At 38.6% G+C, this 11343-nt stretch overlaps 1 protein-coding gene across 1 annotated transcript in view; it reads right to left on the bottom strand.

Annotated features, from left to right (window-relative positions):
- Positions 1 to 330: 330 nt before the first annotated feature.
- The window catches only part of LOC138155398 (macrophage metalloelastase-like), a 21127-nt gene continuing 10114 nt past the window's right edge, over positions 331 to 11343 (bottom strand). Inside the window, exons 5-10 of the mRNA XM_069080631.1 lie at positions 10456 to 10617; positions 9702 to 9837; positions 7872 to 8005; positions 6755 to 6914; positions 4175 to 4278; positions 331 to 1739 (exon numbers count right to left, since the gene is read on the bottom strand). Of these exons, the coding sequence (XP_068936732.1) occupies positions 1639 to 1739; positions 4175 to 4278; positions 6755 to 6914; positions 7872 to 8005; positions 9702 to 9837; positions 10456 to 10617 (797 nt within the window). The 3' untranslated portion in view covers positions 331 to 1638. The remainder of the gene's footprint in view (positions 1740 to 4174; positions 4279 to 6754; positions 6915 to 7871; positions 8006 to 9701; positions 9838 to 10455; positions 10618 to 11343) is intronic.

Below are 11343 nucleotides of genomic sequence, written 5' to 3'. Positions count from 1 at the left end.
AAGTCAGATTAGAAACAACAGTTTCATCTCACTCTGATCTTCTGCCTGGGCCTGTGAATGAGAGTAGGAAGTGCTGGTGAATTCTAACAGCCTTGGAGAAGTTCTGATGTAGGCCAAGGAGCCAGCAACTCAAGGCAGGGGCCAAATCAGGGCTGAACTTTCCCAGTCTCCCACCTTAGAAGGATTGTCCCACATAGATTCACCCTCAGACAATTGAGTCTAAAAACAAAAAAGCCTGTTTTATTTAGACAAGTCAGAGAGAGACCACACTAGGGATTTTGAAAACAGTCTGATGTGTTAAGCAGATCAAATATCATTCCAATGAAGTATGACTTTTAAAAAAATTTATTTCTGAGCAAAACATAAAATAACAATAACACTTTGCAAATATAGTTAAAATAATTAAGAAAGATATTGCACAACAAAAATAATTTAAAAAGTATTATAGATACTAAAATGAACAATAAGTTACATAGCTAAATACATACTTCCCTTTGTTACTTTAATTACATGTTCAAGGGTGACATTTTGACCTTAAAGAGAAAGTCTGGATTTCTTTTGTCCTGACTTTCAAAGTATGCACTTGATTCAACTATAAATAAATTTGAATTTTCACATAAATAATTCATGTCTGAGGTTAAAGGTAGAATGGTTGTATTTAATTAAGCCCTCTAGGGTGAGTCAGAGAAGTACCATGGAAAAATGAGCACAGGGGCCAAAGGCCAGCTTTGGAGTTAAGAAGACCCAAGTTTAAGGACTATCTATGACATCTACTTGCTCCGTGATCTTGGACAAATTGCTTAACCTCTCAGTGCCTCCATGCAACTCTCTAGGACTATAAATTACAAGGAAGGGGAGGGAATTTCCATAAGAAGAAATCTCCACTCACAAACACACAAAAAAATCACAGTTCTAGAACAAAAGCCTATAGTGACAAGTTGGAGTTTCTCCTGGCCTGCAGGGATTTCTCCTCTTAAAATGGTTAAGTTATTCAGAGGGGTAAAATACAGGAGGGTAAAAACATGGAATCCAAGAAAATTCTATTCTATTATATTATAAAGGCTTTTTGAAACAGCAAAGTACCCAAAAAAGTAGGCTTCCATTTGTTATTTTCTAAGTCAACTTTTAAAATGATCTTTTTTTTTATTTATTAAGTTATTTGGGTATTAGTTAATAATATTAAATATGTCTCTATTTTGAATTCCAACTACATTTTACATCATGAAAAGGACAAGAATCCTATCAGATGTATTAGTAGATATATCCCTCTTCACCCCATATATAGATGAAATAAAGCATGTGTCTTATCTAGAATTTTATACTTGAGAGCTTCTTATTCCTTCTGAGCTGGTTTCCCCCAGCAGATTTTTTTCTTTTTAAGCAATCAGGGTTTATTTACTTGCTCAAGGTTACACAGCCAGTTATTTCTGGGTGTAGTGCTGAGTATCTGAGCCCGGATTTGATCCTGGTCATCCCAACACTGGAGCTGGTGCTCTTATTCACTAAGCCACCTGGCCGCCCCTAGCATGTGTCTTATCAAAGTAGGAAAAGCCTAGCACAATTCTGGGCAAAGAGTTTATGTTCAATAAATTAATGAAATAAATTAATTGGATCAGGCCATAAACCCACGGACTGTTTCTAACAACCAAACCAACTGTTGCCTTTCAGAACTTGAGTAACACGGTTCAAAAAGATGTCATATTCAAGTTGCTTGACTCCTTGGAAAAAATAGTAGTGTCCTACAAATGAAAACAAATTTAAATGGTTACATTCTTAGAATCATAGTCTCTTAAGAGTTGGAAGGAACCTCATGTATGATGGAAACTCAGCTGAACAGGACCATCTATAACATCTCTAGCTAGTGATCACCCAACCTTAGCCAGTGTTAGGGAACTCAGTAGTCCCCTTCCCCCACACACACCCATTTCATTCTAGGTATTTGTTAATTAATTATTGATAAGCTTTATATACATCAAACAAAAATTTTTCTCAAATTTTTAAACCATGCTACCTATACTCTGCCTCCTTCCACCACAGGAACCTTGGACTCTGATCCCTGAGATCCTGGATTCTTAAAGGTAAGGAGTCACCTTATCTTGCCCAGAACCAGGCCACCTCACTCTTTAGCCATTTCTAAATCCTGTCACACACTACATACCTTTGTCTCTACCTACTTTTTCCAGCTGTAACTTCCCTTCATAGGCTGTCTTCCCCTCTTAGAATATGAGTTCCTTAAGGGCAAAGATAGCCTTGATTATTTGTTTTGGTATCCCCAGCTTAGCATATAAATATGGATGTAGAGATATATGCTTTTTCATTCATTCATTCAGCCATTCATGAGACAATCTTAGAGCACTTGAAGACAGTTCACTTTCCCCCTTAAGATCTTCTCTATTTTAGGTTAAATATCTTGAGTTCCTTCAAACTGATTCACAGAGCTGATGAGTCAAATCCTTCCCTATTTTGATGGGGAGGGAGGCGGGGCATTAGAAACCCCAAAGCTATCTCTTCACCTTTGCTGTCCTCTGGGAAATGTTTAACTTATCAATGACCTTCCTAAAATCAATGACCTTCCTGTGTTGCACAGACCTGAATACAATGCTAGAAATATAGGCTGGCCAAGGTCAGAGCCAGAGCTGATCACAATTGAGACTTATCAGTGTCTTTGCACTAAACCCCATGCACCTATTAATGCACTGTAAGATTACATTCACTTTCTTGGCCTCTCTGTTGACTTATATTGACCTTGCCATCCACAAACACCCATACCACTTTGTCAGTGTTACCTTCCTTCTCAGTCCCATTCATAACTTTGACATGGGTTTTAAAATGCAAGGAAGAGGCAATTCTACTTTTATCCCTATTCAGTGTTATCTACTTACATTGAGACTACTGTTTTATTCTATCCAGGTCATTTTGTACCTTGACTTTTTCCATTAGTGGTCCCTCACTACTTTTGTCATCTGTAAATACAATAAGTATCTCTTTGTGTTCTCCTAGATCTTAGAGAGGATAGGATTCATCTATTTCTGAGAGTTCTGGAGTCCATTTAATGCCTTGGGACTACTTAATGAGAATGGCTGTGATTTTTCTCTTGCTGAACTGGAGGTGGAGGAGCTACAGAATGAAACATTCATCAGTACATCTATCCCTGGGAGCAGTTATCATGGGAAGGGGCTTGGACATGTCCCCTGTTGTCAAGATAGAATAATTACAAACAAGCAGAACCGAAATTGTAATGATCAAACTTGGACTTGGACTTGGAAGAAGATAAGGAAGGAGAAACTGAACCTCCCTCCCCACTTACAATGACGGGAAATTATGGGTGTGAAACTTGTCAGACTTGTTAATGTGTATGTTTGGAAAATTTAAACAACAGCAAAAAAAGAACATGTGGAGCCCTGAGGTTACCCCATCATAATGGCCAGGTGAGTGGCTAATTAGGAGGAGACTTTGCTGGAAGAATTCCTTTACTTGGTAAGTGAACTAGGGTGCTCCACCCCATGAGCAGTCATTATTTACAATGCAATTTGCAATGGAAAATGGAGCTTTAGGTCCCTGGGCAATGGTGTGTTTTTTATTCTACTTCTATCTGGACCCTTGCTGCCAAATATCAGCAGAACCCCTTATGTTACTATTATCACTTTCTTCCTATATACCACATATACCAAAACCAACCCTAGCTCTTCTCCATCTTATCTAGGATTGGCCTATCTTAAGCCTACTCACAGGCCCCAAGGAACAGTGCTAGATTTGCAGATCCTTGAGTCAATACCGGCACTTCTGAGGGAAAGTGAAAGTCTAGGACATGCTCCTTTGTTCCCCTGTCTGGGAGTAGAGGTCTTCCCACTAATGTCCCACATGATTAAGTATCCTCTTGGCCACTGTACCGATGGGAATTTAGCTCTGAGCAGATGTCAGGGAACTGAGGGCACAGTCTCACTGAAAGCTCCTTAGGACTTTGAAAGACACTAACAGTGTGTCTGAGAGAACCCTACAGTAGCTCATCTCCACTCCCTACCAAAGTCTGGCTACAGAAACCCTAGAGAGGATTGGAGCTTGTGTTATCCTTGCCAGACTATTTCCATATTTATCCCTTAACAGTACAGAGAAGTCCCTTCAGCTGGAGAATCTCAGAGGTTTCTTGTTTCTTAAACAGCTTCAAAATACTTACTGTTGTGGTAAAAGGCAGCTTCCACTTTAGGTCTAACTCCTGGAAATCCTTTAGAGGTCTGTCTGGGATAGCCCTTGTCCATTGACTGACTCCTCTCATCATATCTAAGCAAAGAAATCATTAAGAAGTGCTCTGTCAGAAATGCGAATAGTAGTCAATGTTCTATCTATCCCCACATCCCCCAAAGGTTGTCTGGTACTTTGGCCCATTCTCTCCTTTCCTTCCTTCCTTCCTTCCTTCCTTCCTTCCTTCCTTCCTTCCTTCTGTCTTTCCTTATTCCCTTCCTTCTTTTTTCTTTTTTTAGGGGGTTAGGGTGGAGGAGATAGGGTCTCCCCATCTTAACCATGCTAGAAATGTAGCCACATTCATGGGCATGACCCTTCATTGATTGCCACAGCAACTTTGACCTGCTTTGTCTTTTTTTCCCCCTGCTTTGTTTCTAACCTTGGTCAATTCAACCCTCTTTAGGCAACCTGGTGCCATTCCCTCCACCTGCCTCTGAGGAGTTTACTTAGTGTGGATACTAAGCCACTGGAGCCAATAAATCCCTATCTCAAGTTATGAACAAGGCTGAGCCTCCACCCCTCAGAGGGATTATTGGAGGGGTGGCTAGGTGGCGCAGTGAATAGAGTATTGGCCCTGGAGTCAGGAGGACCTGAGTTCAAATCCAGATTCAAACACAACACATACACACACACACACAAAAACTAGCCATGTCACCTTGGGCAAGTCACTTAACCCCAATTTGCCTTACTTTCCCCCCTCCAAAAAGCAAAAAAAAAAAGAAGGGATTATTGCTGAGTGCTGCCACAATCAACAATTCTTTTCATTTTTAAGAGCTTTCACCTATGAACTTATACGTTAGCAATGCCCTTGTTACATAGATGTTGCTGAAATGGAAGGCTGCAAGGAAACTTAAGAGATAATTCGGTCCAACTCACTCATTCCACAAGTGAAGAAAATGACTTGGAAGGCACGTGTCTTTCTTGAGGTCACACATCTGCTTAGTGAGGGATTCAGGACTGAAGCCCAGCTCCCTGCTCTACTATTTACTGGCTGTGTGATATGAGTAAAGTCACTTAAATTCCCTGGACCTCAGTTTCTTTCTTTCATTTTTTTTCCTCTTAGTTTCTTCTATGGTAAAAATAAGGTTACAGGACTCAATGACCTCTGAAGTCTCTTTCAGTTCTAAATCTATAGTCCCATGGTCTTGACAGTCAATACTCTCCTCAAAAAGAGCAGCATGACATAAAGGAAAGAGTGTTTTTAAGATCAAGACCTAGGTTTGAATCCTGACACCGACAGACATTTACTGACTATGTGACTACGGACTGGTCATGCCACCTCTCTGATCCTCAGCTTCTTCATCTGTGAACTAGGGGTAGTATTCATGCACTATGTTTTTTCATAGGGTTATTGCAAGGAAAATATTTGTGAATGAGAATTCACCATATAAACAGGAGCTCCTACATCACATCTTCAGAGATATGACTCAAATGTGCACGACCCTGCCCTCCCCTTCTGTCTCTGTGGCTGTCCTGTTGTATTTATGTGATTAATAAACATCTAATCATTTTACTGGACCAGGAAATGGAATTGTGTCCTATATCATCCATCACTGGAACACCCTTCCCTCAAGGCAACCTTGGGTATGTTTCCTCCCCAGAGAAAGGAAAAGGAAAATAGGTAGGAATGGAAGCAGCAATGTGGACCTGTTTTCCCAGCTACCATTGAACCAGACCTCCTTCTCCTCTATCCATACAAACTCAGAGGGTCCAAAGCCCACTAAGGGCTATGCAGAATGGGCATTAAATGAACTCTCACTTTGCAAGAATCTCCAGTTTATACCAATATGTACTCCAATATCAGGGCCTCTCTGTCCAAATTCAAACTGTTACCTGCTAAGCCTTTCATCTTTACAACAATTATTAACCTCCTCTCCACACTCATAGGTTCTCCTATTTAGTATTAACTGCTGACATCTCTTTATGGAGTAGGAGATTGAATGAGAAGCCCCCAACTCCCCTACAAATTATACCTACCACATCTGATGCCCTTCCTCTGAGGTTAGAACATTAATTAAAACCCAGAAGAGACCAAAGTAGGCAAATCTTCTGTCTTTTCAAGAAAGATTTGTGCTCAATCAAGAAACACTTATGCTTAAACACTGCATGGCAGAATGATGGAACCCTTCTGCCTTCTAAACTACTCTGGTCCTCTGTTCACTGTCAAGTCCACCTCCCTGGAAGCACAGGATTCCCATTCAATAGGATCCTTCCTCCCTTGCCTGCTGCTTAAATGACTTAACTTTGTTTTCACATTTCCATGAACATTTCAAATGTAGTCAAACCCCCAAATGCATAATAATCCATCACTAAATCTAGACTAGTGTTTCCTTAAAAATGATTAGATTTGATGCTGGTCTTAAGCATTAAAAAGGATTAAAAAGGCTGCCCATATGTATGTTCTCTGTTTCTAACATAGGGAAGTAGAGCTAACCGCAGGACCAAGACACTCACCCTTCCCTCCTCACTTCTGCCTTTCCATTCTTAAGCAAAGGTACTAAATAGTGAAACTCACCTCCAGTAATTATTTTCTACAAAGAAATAGGTTTTTCCAGTAAAGGGGTTATGAACAGCTGCATCGATTTTTTTCACATAGCTTGGGAAGCCCAGAGAATAGATGTTCTTGGGATATGGCGTTAGGAGGTTCATTCCACTGACCACCCAGTACTTGTTGTCTGTGAAGAAAAATAACTTAATCTTAAAATGTTGCTTTCCTTTTTGTACAAGATCCAAATGGGGCTTATAATGGAAGCATTAATAAAATCTAACATATGGATTAAAAAAAAGTAACAACCCTGAAACATTTAGTCCACAATCCATTCCACAAATTTGCCCAAATATTTTTTGCCTTTTACATAATAATAAATAGCTTGAAGAAATTTAAGAATGAAGAGGGATGTGCAACTAAAAAAATTCAGTCTACTTGACATAGTCTCATTTTTTTTTTTAAGACTTTGCCCAATATTTTCAGTCACATATATAGGCTACATTCATTTGCAAGGGCTACATTAATATTATACAGAAATCATAATAAAAACAAAGCTGAAGTTGTCTTTTTAATGAGCAGATTAGAAAGTAGAAATATGTATACTTTAAACTCATTTTAGACCTATAAATGCATGGAAAATTTGGAAATCTGTTTGTATTGACAGAAAAGTTTTCTTGATCAAAGAAAGCTGTCCTTAAAAATTCACTATTTCCCATCTTCCCATATGTCCCCCCATTAATATGACCATATTACTTTTTCATATACTACATTTGTATTTGTTTTTAACAACCTTGTATTAGGTAGTAGAATCCCTTTCATTCAAGGTCTTCAAGCAGGAAAAGGATGCGTGATTACTGAGTATGTTGTATGAGTTGAACTAGATGATTGCTGTGTTTATATGATATAGGTATTGGGGCTATAGGGCATAGGCATTCTATTGGGGCTACACTGGATATAGGTATTCTGGGTGCCAGTTCACAGCAGAGAAGTTTCAGTCTTAAACAGTTTGGTATATACAAAAGATATATGAGTCAAGAATACCATACCATATAAAAGCTATTAATGTTCCTTAACTTTGAATTCCTTCAAGTGTATTCACTGCCAAAAATAATTGAGAGAAAAGAAAGCAAATATAGGTAGTCACCTTTAAAAAGGAAAACTTGATCCTTGGATTCGACTTCATAGGCAGCCTGAATGCCAGATGGTAGGGATGGCCAGAATAAGGAAATCAAATCAATGCTCACTTTTGGGTTCTGGGGATGTTTCCGTCCCATGAACCTGATAGGAAAGACAATGCATAGACAGAAGAATTAGATCATTCTACATTTAAGAGGTTGAATTCTGGTATCAAGAAGACTTGCGTTCAAATCTGACCTCAGACACTCACTGTGTGACCCTGGGGAAGTCATTTAACCTCTGTCTGCCTTAATCTCCTCAACTGTAAAATGAAGATAATAATTGCACCCACTTTCCATGGTTGTTGTGAGCATCAAATGGGATAACATTTGTAAAGCGCTTAGAAAATCATAGATACTCGAAAAACATTTCTGTCCTTCCTTCCAGAGATACCTCAGCAGCAGTAGCAGCAGCTCTCATTTATTTAGTCCTTTGAGACTGTACCATGTATTGTAAATAATCCTATAATCTTTCTCCAGAGGCCTCTCAGAAAAATAAAGACATGCCTACTGCTGACCTACAACTAAAGTACGTGCATTTCCTTCCATGCATGTACTGGTTAAAGTTCCTTTTGTGCTGTCTTTACATTCTGTGCACTTGTGACCATAACAGCATTTGTCTTGGATTCTGATCTCCTTGACCATGAGGGTAAGTCTAGTACAATTCTTTCAGCAGCACCTGAATTCTTTCCACAGGGTGGAATCAGCGTCTGATGGTAAAAGTTCTTCCTAGTTTCCAATATTCCTATTGCCAAAAGATAAATCTGCTTTTGCTCCTATGAGACACAAGCCCCAGACCTCCCTGCCCCTCATACCTCCTCCTTTGAATAGCTGTGAGTATTATTTTCATTCTTTAAAGGCAAGGTTTTTTTTCTTATGTTACACAGACCTCATGTCATCTCATATTAAGAATTCTACTTCATTTAACTAAAAATAGTCAGTTAAGCTGATTATCATTAGATGAAATAATCAACCAATTAACATTTTCTTTTTTTTCCAAATGGTTTATTTGGGACTATATAGATAGAATTTGGCATTCTACTGACACAGTTGCCAGTAGCAGGCTGTATAAACTTTTTAAAGTTTCTCCATCTTTCTGGAGCTGTTTCCTTATCTGTAAAATGGAGGTTTTAGATCATGAGTGACAACCTGGTAAAAGAATATGGTTTGGTTGAAAGAGTGCTGATTCAGAGTTAGAAGACCTGGGTTCCAATCTAGCCTTCACCACTTACTACCACTGAGTTCATAGCAGACAACTCACCACTCTAAGCCTCAGTTTTCTTATTTGTAAAATAAAAGGGTCAGTCAACAAAATTTAGTAAGAGCTTATTATGTACCAGGTATTGTACTAAGCACTGGGGATACCCAAAAAATAGTCCTTGTCCTTGAGGAGTTTACAATCTAATGGTGGATATAAATAGCTAATAAATATGTGCAAACAAGCTACATACAAGAATAAGCTAAGTACAGAGTTCAGCTAAATAGTAACAATTAACATTTCTATAGCATTTGAAAGTTTGCAAAGAGAATTACAGGCATTATTTCATTTAATTTCACAACAACTCTATGAGGCAGGTGCTGTCATTGTACTGATTTTATAGAAGAGGTAACTGAGTTTGAGAGAGATTAAATGACTTGTCCAGGGTAGCACAACTAGGTGTCTGAGGCAGGATTGAATCTATGACTCCAAGCCCAGCACTATGCCATTCTGTCTCTCTCCCAGTTTCCTCTAAAGTCCCTTCCAGATCCAAATTTTATAATTCTACAATCCTGAAAGTTTAGTTTGAAAGTTGGGCTACCTGTCTTTAAAGAAAATGATTTCTCCTCGGAGTGTAGTAATAGCATCAAATGTCATGGAGGAACTGCAGACGTCTGGCTTCATGGTGGGTTTGGGGGGTAATTCTGGTGACTTAGAAGGACGAATCACTGGACCTCCTGAAAAAAGTACCAGAAATATTTGAAAAACTTTGTATGTTGTCATATGAGGAAAATTATGATATGGAATCTATTTAATTCTTTTAAGACATGACACATTTTCTTGAACAATGATGAATGGAAATGACTTGAGCATTCTGCATTCTGTCTCTGAAAAAGTTAACGAATTGGTGACTTATTTAAAAAAAAACAACTACTTAGCATGATTTTATATAATAGTTTCCCCTGGCTAAGAAAAAGGAAGCTCTATTTTCATCTAATTTATATGAATTTTACTTCCATGATTATCTTGCAACTTCACTAATGGAGTTACTCCTCTGTTTGACACTCTTTTCAAAATAGAGAATTAGTTTGGTGAAGTAGGAAGTGTACCAGCCTCAGAGCCAGGAGTCCTGGGTTCTAGGCCTGCCTATCCAACTAGTTGACAGGATGACCTTCATAAAGTTAATTCACTTCTCTAGGCCTTACTTAATTTGATTCATCTATAAAATCAGGGAACTAGACTAGATGATTTCTAAGGTGTCTTCTAACTCCAACATCTTGTGATTCCATGACCTCATTTCCTCATTTTCATAAGGGATATTAGATGATGTGAAAAGATAAATTATTGGTGCCTACCATAGAGGGTCTGAATGCCTTTGATATCATCCTGAGAAAGTTTGAATTGCCTAGGGTCATCACCCTTATAGTTGGGATACATTAAGGCTTGTGGATCCCTTGAATGATCAAGACCCAGCGAATGGCCAAATTCATGAGCAGCAACAAGGAACAAGTTGTATCCTGAAAAAGGAAACAATCGAGGTTAAAAATCAGTGATATTATAGGTAAGTATTAAATAAAGGATGCAGTTATGCAAATAAATACCCATCCAGCACAACTCTGGGAGGTCTTCTGTTCTCACTGCAAATTTCCAATGACCTAGCTAAATTATCTCCTTTGAACTTTTCTGCCCTCCAGGCTCTGTCCAGTTATTTCTAGTAGCTCAGGGACCAGAAGTCAGCAAGAAGGAGGAAGCTGGAAGAAGAGTAACTGGATGCAAGAAGGAGAAGGAGGAGCCAAGATTTTTATGTTTTATTTAGGTTTATGGGTTTTAAAAAGTAAAGATCTCTGATAATAAAAGCTTTTCTAGTCAATGAAAATATTCTAACCAATGGTTGAGTTCATCTAACCCATTCCTTCACTCTCTAGTAGAACCATATTTAAGCCAGAAAGATAAGAATATGTTTTCTTGGTAAAGAAAGCTAGTGAGGGTGGTTAGATGGTGCTGTGAATAGATCATCGGCCTTGGGGTCAGGAGGACCTGAGTTCAAATTTGGCCTCAGACATTGAACATTTACTAGCTGTGTGCCAAAAAGGAAAGAAAGAAAGAAAGAAAGAAAGAAAGAAAGAAAGAAAGAAAGAAAGAAAGAAAGAAAGAAAGAAAGAAAGAAAGAAAGAAAGAAAGAAAGAAAGAAAGAAAGAAAGAAAGAAAGAAAGGGAGAGAGAGAGAGAGAGAGAGAGAGAGAG

Source organism: Petaurus breviceps, unplaced genomic scaffold (assembly GCF_028583685.1).
Source record: "Petaurus breviceps papuanus isolate PSGF00001 unplaced genomic scaffold, PetGlider_PUasm1.0 91133, whole genome shotgun sequence".
Classification (NCBI taxonomy): domain Eukaryota; kingdom Metazoa; phylum Chordata; class Mammalia; order Diprotodontia; family Petauridae; genus Petaurus; species Petaurus breviceps.
Note: the sequence above shows the minus strand (reverse complement) of the source record. Positions and strands in the feature narration are given on the sequence as shown.